General features: G+C 36.6%; 1 protein-coding gene across 6 annotated transcripts in view; it reads left to right on the top strand.

Moving 5' to 3' along the window:
* CNTN6 (contactin 6) overlaps positions 1 to 15,843 on the top strand; it is a 319,353-nt gene that overhangs the window by 144,288 nt on the left and 159,222 nt on the right. For all 6 annotated transcript variants that reach the window (XM_024243955.3, XM_024243951.3, NM_001131086.1 and 3 more), the window contains 1 exon segment: positions 4,658 to 4,833. In XM_024243955.3, coding sequence (XP_024099723.1) covers positions 4,658 to 4,833 — 176 coding nt within the window.

The raw sequence follows: 15,843 nt of genomic DNA, 5'->3' as shown, positions 1-15,843 counted from the left end.
TTTGAGGTTACTTGGGTATAGTGTAAAGCAACATAAAAGAATCCTTGACTTAAAGTTATCATTTCTAGTCACAGCTCTATCAATCCATTGGTGACTTTGGAATAATCATTTTTCTCTCCTGGCATCATCTTCCTTAATTCATAAAATGAGGCTGGGTTTGATTTTAAGATGTGTTTTCTTTCTTTTAGTAAATTCCATACAGCAAATGAAATCTCAGGGAAAATAAGCAATATTAAAAGCAAACTTTTTGAAATAGCTTAAGCTTTCCCATGAAAAAAGATTACCCTTTATTCTTTCAAAGATCACGTAACACATGAGAATATGAAGTCCAGCCCTGAAGCCCTGCAAAGGGAAGAGAAATGGGCTACCCAAAGATGGTGCTTTTGAAGGATTGCTTATACCTGGAAAGTCTAGGAAGATCATGTAGCAATTAACTTAGTTCTACCTCAGAATACATATTTGATTTGGAAAAATGAAATAACATGCACATAAATTATTTCTAAATAGGATATACTCTCTATCAGAAAAAAGGATTTCTGACAATCTTCTCTCTACCTGGTCACCAGAGGAGACTCCTTTCTGTAATTTAGTCTACTCTACCCTAGTCATGAACACAACCTTAAGTCCAGAGAAGCTCTAGGCCTCTAAGAAAAAACTATAATAGTAGTCACTCTGCCCTTGTGTTCTTTTTATTCATTTCCCCCAACTTTATCCTTTTAATAATCCTGTGAGATAAGCAGAATATACATTATTGCACACATTGTATAATTTGTGAAATGACTTCTGGAGAAATCAGAGGGCTTGTTCAAGTATACGCAGCAAGGGAATGTTAAAGCTAGGACTAGGATTCTTTCCACAAGGGGTAACAGACTCAAATTCAGTGTACATCACAATCACCCAGAGAGACTTAAAATTTAGATTTTGGTGTTCTCTGTCAGAGGTCTGGGGACGGGCTCAGAAATAAGCCAGGCAGAGAGAGACAAATATCACCTGATCTCACTCATATACGGAATCTAAAAAAAGTTGATTTCATAGAATCAACTCATAGAAGTAGAGTGTAGAATGGAGGTTACCGGAGGCTGAGTCAGGGAGGGGCAGGAAGGGAAAGGGGACACCTGGGTCAAAGGGTGCAAAGTGATCTTTAGACAGGAGGAATAAGTTCTGGGATTCATTTGCACAGTAGAGGGACTACACTTAATGATAAAGTATTGTATATTTCAAAATAGCTGGAAGAGAAGATTTTGAATGCTCTCACCACAGACAAATGATAGATTTTTGAGGTAATGAATATGCTAATTACTCTGATTTGATCATTACAAAATGCATATGTGTATGAAAACATCACATTACTCCCTATAAATATGTGCAATCATTATTTGTCAATTAAAAATAAATTAAAAAAAAGAAACACATACTTTCAACAAATATACCATATAATTCTAAAGCAAAGCCTAATTCTGAAAAACACCAACAGGCACAAGCATGCACACACGCACACACACACACAAACACACACATATTACGGAAGGACAGCCAACAAACACAGACCACAATCATTATTCTTTTTTGGTTTTGTTTTTGTTTTTAAGACAGAGTCTTGCTCTGTCAGCCAGGTTGGAGTGCAATGATGCAGTTTTGACTCACTGCAACCCCTGTCTCCCAGACTCAGCAATTCTCCTGCCTCAGCCCCCCGAGTAGCTGGGATTACAGGCCTGTGCCACCATGCCCGGATAATTTTTGTATTTTTTTAATAGAGACTGGGTTTCACCATGCTGGCCAGGCTGGTCTCGAACTCCTGACCTCAGGTAATCAGCCTGCCTCGGCCTCCCAAAGTGCTGGGATTACAGGCGTGAACCGCCGCACCTAGCCCAGCCATTATTCTTGACACAGGACTGAACTACTTAAAAGTGAAGGATGTTTCCCAACAAAGGGTCAATATTTTAGTTCACATCCATTATGTTTTCTGGAACTAATATGATATTAATTCAGATGCTAAAAGTAATCATTTAAAACACATTTCCTAGGTTGCATCATAGGAAGACACTTGTCAGTATGTAATTCTACCAGAAACATGTGCATGACAATCATTTGAATTCATTAATACTGTGTCTCCATCGATTTAGACATATTAATTAGGACAAAGCCCACACCAGGAGTTGAACCCCTGATCTATATGTGCAGTTTAATAATCATTGTACCACAGTGATCAGAATGATTATGGGGATACTGTGAAAAATTCATTTGCTGCAGCTAAGCCAACAACTTTGAATTTGTGTTGAAAAACAATTACTGAGCTTAATTAGGAGCATGTAATGATGACAGCAGTTATTTCAGTGATTGATTCCAAAATTAAAAAGAGCTGGCAAACTAAGTATGGTATATCCTATGCTTTGAAAACCATAGGGAACATGGAAGTCTAAAGATCGTGCCCTGCAAGCAAATTATCAAAAACTATATTAGAGTGCTGGCAAGGAGAATATTGGTGTCTTGAGACAGGCCTAAAGAAAGAAAAGTTTTGAAGGGTTTTATTATTGTTTTTTGGTTTTTTCACTTTTTTCTTACCCTAATATTGAAAACAAGGAGCAGTCTCTACAAATTCCTCTAGAAAAAAATGATCACAGAAAATCTAGGCAAATGAAATGTACTCTTTGACTGCTGTCTTTCAAGTTTCAGGTGTGCAGGAAATGGCTAAATAATTTAAAAGTTAACAGAGTTGGTTCAAAACCTTTGATTGATTTGATATCTGATCCATCACATCACATCTTTAACATGGTAGAGGATTACCTAAGTTCATATTTCTTTTCTACTTTGGTAGACATTTGTCACATTCTCCCCATGGGATGTTTGAAGATGCGCCTGAAGAAGTCAATGACATTTGAATTAATTCTGTATTTTTAGTAGAGGCAGATTTTTGCCATGTTGCCCAGGCTGGTCTCAAACTCCTGGCCTCAAGCTATCTGCCCACCATGGCCACCCAAAGTGCTGGGATTACAGGCATGAGTTTCTGCACCCAACCTCTTTGAATTAATTCTGTAAAATGTCATTTTTTAAAAAATTAACCACTCCCACCAAAATATTTTTAATATGATTTTGGTATAAAGGGGGGAATCATAGCAAAGCTGGCATAAACCCTAAAAAACACAGTTTGGAAATTGGCTATATTCCATAGGAAAAGATCATTCACTTGTTTTCCTAGATGACTGTGATGGGGTTCAGGACACAACCTCATAATATGGCACTTTGGCATTTGAGAAAATAGCATAAGCAGGAAGATCATTCTCACCTTCCCCTCACTCTTCTTCTCTGAAGCAGGTCATAAAACCTTTATTCCAAAGGTATCATTTCTATATCCAGAGGAAAGAAACACCCTTTTCCTCCTCAAAGACACAGAGAAACGAAGAAGAATTGGAACAAAAGGCATTGCTAACTTCCCACCAGTTTCTTAACATTAGATCATACCCCCTTTTTACAATCATACTTCTGCAGGACTGTCTACTCTTCATCAAAACTAGCATTAAAAACACACAGGTTTTCCTGTTTTTTAGGATTTTTTTTTTTCTGAAGGCTTTCATGTCATGGAATATTTATGTTAAATAAAATTGTATGTTTTTCGCTTATTAATCTTCCTTTCCTTTTAGAGACCTCAGCCATGAACCTAGCAATGAGTGAGAAAAGATATTTTTCTACACGTACAACTGTTTGTCATTATTCAATAGTTTTAAGTGTTTATTTTAAAAAATGGTCTATGTGACTACACACAGCCTGTGCCCTAGGAATGTATCTCATTAGATATATACGATTCATGCTTCAAAATATTTGGAGATTTTGATGGAGTTGGGAGTTTCAAGGTAGGAAAAGTGAGTCTGGTTAGAGATAATTATCAGGTATTCATTTGTCTTAAAAATGACCAAATAAAATTTCTAAAACTAGTTATGAATCTTTGAAAGTAAATATAACTCTAAGACCCTTCAGCTAGTTAATTCAGGTACTAAAGAATTGTTGACTAATAGCTAAGCCAAGAGAATTTTTGCTTCTCAAAATAAAAACCTCTCAAACAGCATTTGCTTTGCTAAAGTATAATTTTAGTTTGGCATTTCTAAGTACCATTGAAATATTTTTAACATGATTAATTTTCCAAGTAACATACTAACAGAGGTAATCATGTTCTAAAGTAGTCAGGTTATTATTGTTTTGTTATCAGCCTTGAATTGGCATTGTAAAATTATTCTTGCCATTTTTATTATATGCTTCTTGAATTCCTATCTTTAAATCATTTTGACATTCAATTTTGTGCTACCAGTTGTGGATGTTCAGGTAAGGTATATGTTATTTGAAAAGTCGCTAAAGGAATAGGTTGGCCAATATTATTGACTGACTGTCTAATTTTTATTTCTCATGTTGAGAGTTCTGTTTCCTCTTTGCATACATTTGGGTGAATGTAACGTATAAAGAGTATATCTTTCAAATAATCTAGTTACTGATCTCACCAAACCCACCAGACAGCTACCTCTGGTAAAACTGATAGGATTACCTCCACATGTAATCATGTTTTTTGGTGTTTTTTATTGTTGCAGGAATTAGAACTACATGTTGTTTAAGACAAAGAGTGATTGACTCTGTATATTATAAGCATAATTTTATTTTTTTTTCCTTGAAGGTGGAAGCAAAATGGCACAGACATTGATTTTACTATGAGTTATCACTACAGGTTGGATGGAGGCAGTCTTGCAATCAGTAGCCCCCACACAGATCAAGATATTGGCATGTACCAGTGTCTGGCCACCAATCTTCTGGGGACAATTCTGAGTCGGAAGGCAAAGCTCCAATTTGCATGTGAGTTTGGGGTAAATTTTGTAATCTGTGTCTCTGAAAATATAATATTCTTCTGATACACACATTTTAAAAATCTAGCTTTGCCAATAATATATTTGAGAATGAATATGACTTTATGGGCTCTTGACAATGTGCATTTTGTGAATCTAGATTCTTGGGTATAATAGAAACCTGCTTCTAAAAAAAGAATAAAAAAACAGAGAAAAGATCAATGTTATTATATTTTGTGAATTATTTTTAGAAACATTTCTAAAAGTTTCAGACATAAATATTAAGATAAAGATATATGATATAGCATTATTTTTCTTTTTCTTTTGCATTGGATATTAATGTGGAGAGCACAGGAAGAAAAAGCTGAGGGCAGAGATGTCATTTCGGGGAGGTGGGCGTTCTCCCAAGAAAAGCGATCATGCACCCATAGTTTGACGTAGGTGGAAATAAAGTGGTTGCCAAAGGCAGGCTTTATATTAACTGTAACAATGTCCAGCTGCATCACATAAATGTCATCCAAGTAATTACCTTGGTGACATTTGGGGACATTAGCAGATGAACAATAGACATACTGCGTCTAATATCCTTTATATATAGTGTTTCCAGGGACTGAAATGTTTCATATTGGATTCAGCAAAAGCCTTGCTTGAAAGTAATTATATCTGTTGATGTGGATAAAGTAGAAGGCTTGCATTTCTCCCTTTGCACCAACCTTTATGTCCCAGAGGATCTAGCCAAGGAGCCAAAAAGTGAGCTGCTATACCTGCAGGGCTCATAGAAATGTCTATACTGTCTGTTACTTTGAAAAAGTAATTGTTCTGAAACTTTATTAATAAATACATGCCCAAAACTCACCTTGTGAAACTACTTCAGTCATCAGTAGATACATGAATTAGTAACTGGGTGTGTTTCTCATTGCAAGTCTTATGTTCCAAAGATTATTCTACACCAGAGATCCCTTGATCTACACAGAGTTCTCTTTATGTTAACCATTTTGGGGATGCCCTTGCTTCTCATTTTACAGACACCACATATACATACACACATGCACACACATATACATATATACAGATATACACACATAAATACATTGCTAACTATATCCGAATGTATTTGTATCTATGGAAGTAAGAAGTGAACGTGTAAGTTTATTAACCTAAATGGAAGGTGGAAAAGGGCCAGTGGCTACTTTGGGACATAGGATAAAAATATTTATAACACTTGATTTCTTCATTTCAGCTAAGACTATCACCTGGAAAAATAATAGGCAACAAAATAACATAAAAACTTATGTTATAGAAATAAAGAATTGTTCCAGACTTTGAACGATTCTGCCACAGTAATTGTTTATTTCTCCTGCTTGGATAGGAGATGACCCTACAACATACACATGATATGAGTCAGATTCCGTAATCATAAATTTGACTCTTTGGTAAAGGAAACTCCATATAGCATATTTATTTGCTATACCCTCGAGTTTCTCTACAGTTATGATTCTATCTACTCTCGAAAACAGTTGAATGTCTACATCTCAAATTAATGCACTCTTTTATAGAACCATATATTTCTTCTCCTTTGTTCTGTACTTTTTAACAAAAATATGTTTTAAAATATCCTACATTATTATATCATACCTTCTTTCTGCTTTAAAAATTTCTTGCAACTAGAAGTTTCTCTAGTTAAAACTTATTTTGTTTATGCCATATCAGAATAAAAGTCTCAATTAAGAAGAAATTATATGCTTTCATCTGGCTAAATGGGACAAATCAATTTTTCTGTCCTTATTGACTTTCCCGTCTTATCATAAAATTTTCCGTTTTGGGGCAGAAGGTGTACGACTGTTGATCTTGAAGAGCGTTTCTATTACCTTTAATGCAGAAAGTAAAACGGCCTATATCCATTAACTAATCTTTCTTCTGCAAAGTTAAAGGATCTTAGGCTCTAAGAGCTTGCAAAAACAAGAACCACAACATGGTGGTGGTGTCATGTCTGAAATATTTCTTATTGTATCCAGGGAGACGTGCTAGAGTGTGGAAACAGAAAGAGTAAAGGATATAAATGCAAGTCCCCAACCAAATGGAAAGTTCCTAAAGTGCATGAACTGTATCTTCATCTTAATTATAATTCCTCACAACCTCCTTCATAAATTTTTAACAATATCAATTTTGATAGAAAAGGCCTTTGGTAGGATAACCACAGCAGATAAATGCTGAGATTTTGTGAAACAGAGAGGTGTGAGTTCAAATTCTTTTTGTCAAATATCTAGTAGTATGAAATTAGGTCATTTCTTAACAACATTAAGCCTCTGTTAAGAAATCTATACAATGAGAATACAGCAGTAGCCACCACATAGGACAATGACATGGAGTCACTCAGAAAATGAATGTCAAGTCCCTGATCCATTATGGACCCTAGGGAAATGACAGCTCTAATTCTTCCTTTTACTATTATTACCTCTCTCAACTTGGACAAACATCTACGTATTTCAAACCACTTGAGTTTCTTATGGAAACTCTTCTAGTTTACATTTGAAAACTTTCTATAGGCTAGTTTCTTGTTCTTTTGTTTTCATGTCAAATATAATACATGTGCTTTGACATATATTATTTCACTTGAATTGGACAACAGCTGTAGGAGGCAGTTGCTATCATTGCCCCCATTTTACAGATTAGAAGCCTGAGTCTCACTGATATTGGGGCTTTCTTAAAGTGTGTTGTTAGAGAAAAGTTGGAACTTGTGTATAGACAAAGAAGACTTCAGACTCTAAAATTCATGCACTTCATGTCACAGTATTGAATCCTTCTCAAACACTGATCACACAGTTCATGTGGGCCTTCTTTCTTTGTTTCATTTGCTGGCACAGTAATTGTCTAAATAATAAAGCATATCTTCAGGACAGAATGGTTCAAATAAGCCTGGTAGTAGATGCTGGTGATTCCTTGTCCACATCCACTTTTGCAAGTGATGTGCCAACCTCTGGCTATTAATACCCACAGATATCCCTTTTTGCATTTCATGCCCCAAACCTCTCCGTGGGATCAGGCTGAAACTAGACAACAGCTGCGACACCTTAATTAGCTTCTTAACTTGCTGTTTCCTTCTTCCCTCCCTGCCTTTCTTCTAAGAGGATTCCCTCAATAAATCATATGCACTTGAATTCTTGCCTCAGGCTCTGCTTCTAAGGAATCCAAAGTGAGACAGAGATTAAACATTTACTATGAGATCGCCAATCTACTTACTGACAGAAAAAATGGGTCCAGAAGCCCCACTCCTATGAACTCCCATAGATAAGAACAAACTATGCATCAAAATAAAAATGTATCAACTCCCTTGCTTCATGTCGGTTGGCAGTCCATTGTAAAATATCACTTTGACCTTCAGAACGAATGGCCTTATGAACAACCTTTCAGAATCTACCCTGTCCGTGGCAGAAATGCTGCAGTGACATACCTCTAGATAATTGATGGCTTTTGTTTGTCACTTTTATCCTGGTATTCAGTAATCCAAAAGCACACTTTGAGTTTATTTTAGACACAGACTGTAACACTCTGCTTCATTATGAATTGTCTCATCATGAAACCGTCCTGAAATGTGGCCTGTATATAAAAACTACCTGTTGTGAAATATACTCCTAAATCAAATCTGTCTTTAACCAACTATGTAACTTAGACAAGTCATTCACTTCTCTGGACTTAGCTAAAGTATATTTTGAATTATTTGATTACAAAAGTCTCTTTCGGCTATTGTCATATAATCTGTCCTTCCAAATACTCAGGTAGATCCTATTTTAAGTATCTCTTTCTTCCCCAACCCAAACTCTACCCTAAAACAAATTCAGCAGGAGTCTAGTCACCAAAGGGTTCTGTTATCATCCTGGCATTCTTGAATGATAAAACTAGTTTGACTTCTAAAATCACTTGTAGCTGCTTTGAATTTCTTTTATTTATCAAAGATTTTGGTGGTAAAGGTTGAATGTAGACCTCTTCCTTTTGTATGTATGTATGTATGTTAATGAATTACTCTGTACTTGTATGAGAGAATGTTGCATCTGTCATTGCTGTTTAAAATGTCATCCTTGAGAAAATGAGATAGGTGTTCTGAAAGAAACCCATGGTATCACTCAGATGTAATTTTTAAATGCCCTTATATAACTCTACCAATGAAAAGATAAACATTTATGATAAAAGGTAGTCATGAATGGGACTTTTTGATCCTACACTATTTAATGTTTAATCGCAGCTAGGATTTCAAATAAGTTTGCTCCATTATTGCAGAAGGAAAGGCAGCTGGGCTGGAGCCTCCTAATTGACCCTTCATTTATTCATCCTCCAAGCAACCGGAGAACACCTAATTTATATGCATCAAGTACTACACTAGGTCCTAAAGATTAAATGGTAGATAAGAAACAGCTACTTCCTGTCTTCACAGAGCAGACAGGGGAAACCTTTAATACAATTAAAAATAAGAAGAAAAGGAAAATAAAGGAAAGTGCTAACGCCTACAAAGTATTATGTGGCAGGCATTGTTCCAAACTCTTTATGTAAATTAGCTCCATTGATCCTCACAATAACCCTCTGAGAGTATCACAATCTTCACTTTCAGATAAGCAGATTGAGGCACAGAAGAATGAACTAGCCTGCCTAAAATCACACACAATATGTGGGAGAGTCCGTTTTCAAATCCAGACAGAGTGAAGAGTCCATGCTCCTACCACCTACTGCACTGTCCCAAAACATCAAGTGAAGTGAGAGAGGTGAAATTAACCTATAACAGAGTGGAGCTCAAAGTGAGAAGTAGTGAAGTTTGTCTGAATTGGAGAAAAGGCAAGGGAAGCCTTTCAAAGGGAATGGGGCTGCATTGAACATTGACATGTTAGTTTGTGTTCTAGACAGAGAAAGTACAGGTCGGAAGAACAGTAAGAGGAAATGCAGATGTGTGAACAATCTTCAAGTATCGAAGAAAGTGTGGGGAGGTGGGCAAAAGACCTGAGAACTGAAATGCAGAAAGCTAGGGATCAGAAATGACTGGTTTTCTAGGTTGAGACTGAAAACTAATTTGGAGCCACTTATAAGTAGTTCTTTATATCCAGGCCTAATCTGCAAACAATAGGATAATTTAGAGATATTATGATATGCCAAAGAAACATGCAAAAATCCATCATAGTACAATATTCCACACTCAGTATGACACTGTGTACAGGTGTTAATTTATGGTTAAATGAGTGTGCCAGTATTGCCCATTTCATATAGGGTTGCTATGAGGACCAAATATATTATGTGGAAAGCAGAGGGCAAGGGCAACTGATAGACTGGTATGAGTTGAAGACGGCAAGATAGGCAGGGGTCTGGCCATACAAATATTAATAGGCCAAGTTTTGTATTTTACTGCTTATCCTAAGAGCAATGGAACCGTTCTGAATAATGTTAAGGATGTTGAAGTTGTTTATAAAATGTAGTTTGAAGCCAGGCGCGGTGGCTCACGCCTGTAATCCCAGCACTTTGGGAGGCCAAGGCGGGTGGATCACAAGGTCGGGAGTTTGAGACCAGTCTGGCCAACATAGTGAAACCCCGTCTCTATTAAAAATACAAAAAATTAGCTGGGTGTGGTGGTGTGCACCTGTAATCCCAGCTACTCGGGAGGCTGAGGCAGGAGAATCGCATGAACCTGGGAGGCAGAGGTTGCAGTGAGCTGAAATCGTGCCACTACACTCCAGCCTGGGCAACAGAACAAGACTACGTCTCAAAAAAAAAACAAAAACAAATGTAGTTTGAAATACCACATACTATTTCCTTAAATATGTTAGTCTGACATATTAATGATATTATTAATATTATCAAAACCATAGTACACATACTTAGGGGGCATCCCAAACCTCAGTTTTTATAATATACAATGGAGTTAACGAATTCTTGTACCACATCACAGGATTGATTTTAAATGGTTCAAGGTTAAAATGCAGTAAGAATGCATTTTAAAGGGCTATAAACATGTAGGCATTTACAATCATCATAATTTTTTCCAGAGGAATGCAAAGGGTTTTACACCTGCCATGCCATTCATCTTCATTCTATACCTGTAAGCTGTTCTTAACCATGTTTTACAGGTGAAGACATTAAAAAGCAGGAGAACTATGTTACTTGCCCAAGGTCAACTAACCTACAGCAGACCCAGAATTTCTGACATTTCCTTCTTGAAACAACTTTTTAAATATATATTTATTTTGTAGACAGGGGAAGTAAGTCAGAATTCTAATGAATTTAATGCCATATTCAAAGAAAAACAAAAAAAGATAAAGTCTTAACATAAAGGTCTTTGACTCCTTACAGAAGGATTCAAAGATATTTGTGTATTTAAAGGTGATAAATATTTTTATTTCTATCTTTTGACCAGGGTCTTATAAGCAAGAACAAAACCCCTCACATTTAGAAATAAATTTTAAGAGTTCCCAAATGTCTGTAAAATTCTTTCATATATAAGAATGTAAAAGCAGTTATATATGATCCCGATGATATGGTGATAAAGTGCATTTATATCAGAAAAAGAAATTAAGACCCAGGAGAAGAAGCTTTAAAAATAACACTTAAAAATGCTTTTGGAAATTGTAAAGTCTCTGATAATTGTGAAGTGTGTATTAAGTGGGTAATGCATACCTAATTATAAATGAAAATGCTAAATGGCTTTTAACTTTTTTCTACATCAGAAAAGAACTAGCTGAACAAAAGCCATGAAGAAGTATTTTTTCTTTCATTTCTTAAATTTAAAAAGTTGGTAAATTAGTATTGATTTTTTCAGTATCATTTTCAAATAGCATAAACAATGTTACAATGGATTTAATATTCTCAATTTGTCTTTATGAAATAACAGCATAACCACCAATTGTTATCATATCAAGGAGAAAACTTTGTCTTTGCTTTTAAAAATAACTCAGATCTTAAACAAATAGACTGTAAGCAGTTGCATGGTTAAATTATAGCAAGCCACTGTTATATTTATATTTAAAATCAACAGGGAAGTAGATTATTCAATGCTTTAGCCTCATTTTTTCCCACACTATCGCTGCTGGAAATCTATTTATGTGTCTTATCAGAAATGGTACTTTTTCAAAATTCAGGCCTTCTCCCACTGCCTTCTTCTACTTATATTCAGCAGGAGCTAGTCTTTTCAGTTCATTTGAATAAAATTGCACAGGCTAAGAGTTGGGATGGGAGAGGAAAATATCAGAAAGTAAGGGATCCATTCTATCAAAACTGGGAGTTTCTGATTTACAAAACTGAGACAGATGCACAAGCTGAAATGCTTGTTTATTACTCTTATGTTATTTGACAAACTGTTTCAAGGAATTTATGAACATAACACATAAAGATTTTGCTTCTAAGATTTATAAAATTGGTTCAAATTACAGTGACATTTTTTGCATTAAAGGATCAAATATTTCTGTTGTTTATTTATATATAAATACATAATACATATAAAGAGCATTTATAAGTAATAATGTGTATATAATTATCTGAATATATATCCAATATTGTCTAAAAAGTAAATCAGATTCAGGTGTTTAAATAGCAAATACAGGAGAGAAGATGGCGGATAAACGGCAACACTAGCTTGCAGCTCCTGCTGGGAGGGACAGAGCAGCATGTGGAGACTCATATCATAGTTTGCCCCAGAAACTACCCCAGGAACATACCAGGAAAGCCAAGAGAATCCACAAACCCATTGAAAGAACTGGATCACGGCTGCAGGCTCCTGAGATGCAGAAAAACTGAGTCTGCTTGCTTTCTCAATAGGGAGGCTAGTGGTTTGGGGCAGGTTCTCAGCCCTGGTCACTAGCCGGCTGGAAATAGACTCAGTGCTGCTGGGGGTGGGTGGGGCATGATGGGAGTGAGACTGGCCTTTAGGACTCACGCTGTGTGGGGGTGGGGTGAGGCCTGTGACTGCGTTTTCCCTCACTTCCCTGGTGAACTGTATGACTCAGCAGAGGCAGCCATAATCTCCCTGGTAATATAACTCCATCGGACTGGGAACTGTACCCCCATCCCTCACAGCAGCTGCAGCAAGCCCCACCCAAGGAGAGGCTGAGCTCAGACACACCTTATCCCTATCCCGACGTGGTGGTCTTTCTCCATATGTCCTGGTAGCCAAAGACAAAAGTCATAATGTCTTGAAAGCTCTATCGCCCTGCCCACCACCTGAGAAACCTGAATACTTCACAAAATGTCCCTAGAGCAAGTTTGCATCCTCCCTATAGGACCACAGCTGATGCACTCCCGAAGCGCCATCTCCTGGCTGGAGGCCAACCAACACAAAACCAGCACTAAACAAAAACACAACCAAGGACCCTCACAGAGTTCACTTCACTCCCCTACTATGTCCACCAGAGCAGGTGGTGGTATCCACAGCTGCAAGACCTAAAGATGGATCATATTACAGGACTCTGCAGACACTCCCCAGTACCAACCACAGCCTGGTAGCTCCAGTGGGTGCTAGATCCAGAAGAGCAAAGCAATCACTACAGTTCAGTTCTCAGGAAGCCCCATTCCTAGGGGAAGAGGGAGAACCCCAAAACAAGGGAGCACCCCATGGGACAAAAGAATCTGATCAGCAGCCCTTGAATCCCAGATCTTCCCTCTGACATAATGTACCCAAATGAGAAGAAACCAGAAAGACAATTATGATAATATGACAAAATAAGATTCTTCAAGTCCCCCAAAAGATTATGCCAGCTCACTTGCAATGGATCCAAACCAAGATGAAACTTCTGAATTGCCAGGAAAATAATTCAGAAGGTTAATTATTAAGCTAATCAAGAAGGCACCAGAGACCAGGTGCGGTGGCTCACGCCTGTAATCCCAGCACTTTGGGAGGCTGAGGTGGGTGGATCACGAGGTCAGGAGATCAAGACCATCCTGGCTAACATGGTGAAACCCTGTCTCTACTAAAAAATACATAAAATTAGCCAGGCATGGTGGTGGGCACCTGTAGTCCCAGCTACTCGGGAGGCTGAGGCAGGAGAATGGCGTGAACCTGGGAGGCAGAGCTTGCAGTGAGCTGAGATCAGGCCACTGCACTCCAGCCTGGGCAACAGTGCGAGACTCCATCTCAAAAAAAAAAAAAAAAAAAAAAAAAAAAAGGCACCAAAAAAAGGTGAAGTCCAGCTTAAAGAAATTAAAAACATGATACAGAAAATGAAAGGAAAATTCTTCAGTGAAATAGATAGTATAAATAAAAAACAATCACAAGTTCTGGAAATCGAGAACACACTTAGAGTAATGTAAAATGCACTGGAAAGTCTAAGCAATAGAATCAAACAAGCAGAGAAGAAAGAACTTCAGAGCTCTAAGACAAGGGTTTCGAATTAATCCAGTCCATCAAAGACAAAACAATAATAATAATGATAATAACTTTAAAAAAATAAGCAAAGCTTCCAAGAAGTTTGAGACTTAAATACCCAAACCTAAGAATAATTGGTGTTCCCAAGGAAGAAGAGAAATCTAACAATTTGGAAAATATATTTGAGAGAATAATCCAGGAAAACTTCCTTGGCTTTGCTAGAGATCTAGACATCCAAATACTAGAAGCTCAAAGAATATATGGGAAATTCATCACAAAAAGATAATCACCTAGGCATATAATCATCAGGTTATCTAAAGTTGAGACAAAGGAAAGACTCTTAATAGCTATGAGACAAAAGCATCAGGTAACCTATAAAGGAAAACCTATCAGATTAACAGAAGATTTCTCAGCAGGAACCCTACAAGCTAAAAGGGATTGGGATTCTATTTTTAGCCTCCTTAAACAAAACAACTATTAGTCAAGAATTTTTCATCCACTTAAAGTAAGCTTCATAAATGAAGGAAAGACGCAGTCTTTTCCAGACAAATAAATGCTGGGAGAATTTGCCACTACCAAGCCAACACTACAAGAACAGCTAAAAAGAGCTCTAAATCTTGAAACAAGTCTTCAAAATACACAAAAATAGAACCTCCTTGAAGCATACATCTCATAGAACCTATATAACACGAACACAATGAAAAAAAAAGAAAGCAAAAAACAAAACAAAAAAAAACCACAAGGTATTTAGGCAACAAAATAGCACGGTGAATAGAATAGTACCTCACATCTCAATACTAACATAGAAAGTAAATGGCCTAAATGCTCCACTTAAAAGATACAGAATGGCAGAATAAATGAGAATTCGCCAATCAAGTTTCTGCTGTCTTCAGGAGACTCAACTAACACAGAAGAACTCAAATTTACTTACAGTAAAGGGGTGGAAAAAGATATTCCATGCAAATGGACACCAAAAGCAAGCAGGAGTAGCTATTCTTATATCAGACAAAACATACTTTAAAGCAACAGCAGTTTAAACAAACAAAGAGGGACATTATATAATGATAAAAGGATTAGTCCAACAGGAAAATATCACAGTTCTAAATATATATGCACCTAACACTGGAGCTCCCAAATTTATAAAACAATTACTACTATACCTAAGAAATGAGATAGATGGCAACACAATAATAGTGGAGGACTTTAACACTCCACTGACAGCACCAGACATCAAGAGAGAAAGTCAACAAAGAAAGAATGGACTTAAACTGTATTCTAGAACAAATGAACTTAACAGATATTTACAGAAAATTCTATCCAACAACTGCGGAATATATATTCTATTCATCAGCACATGGAACATTCTCCAAGATAAACCATATGATAGACCACAAAACAAGTCCTAGTAAATTTAAGAAAATTGAAATTATATCAAGTATTCTCTCAGACCACAGTGAAATAAAATTGGAAATCAACTCCAAAAGGATCCCTCAAAACCAGGCAAATACATGGAAATTAAATAATCTGCTCCTGAATGATCAAACAAAAAGCTGCCTCTTTGAAAAGATAAATAAAATTGATAGACTGTTAGTGAGATTAGCCAAGAAAAGAAGAGAGAAGATCCAAATAAACTCTATTAGAAATGAAACGGGAGATGTTACAACTGATACCATAGAAATACAAAAGATT

This window comes from Pongo abelii, chromosome 2 (genome assembly GCF_028885655.2).
Source record: "Pongo abelii isolate AG06213 chromosome 2, NHGRI_mPonAbe1-v2.0_pri, whole genome shotgun sequence".
NCBI lineage: Eukaryota > Metazoa > Chordata > Mammalia > Primates > Hominidae > Pongo > Pongo abelii.
The sequence above is the reverse complement of the archived record's forward strand: the minus strand, read 5'-3'. Positions and strand labels throughout refer to the sequence as shown.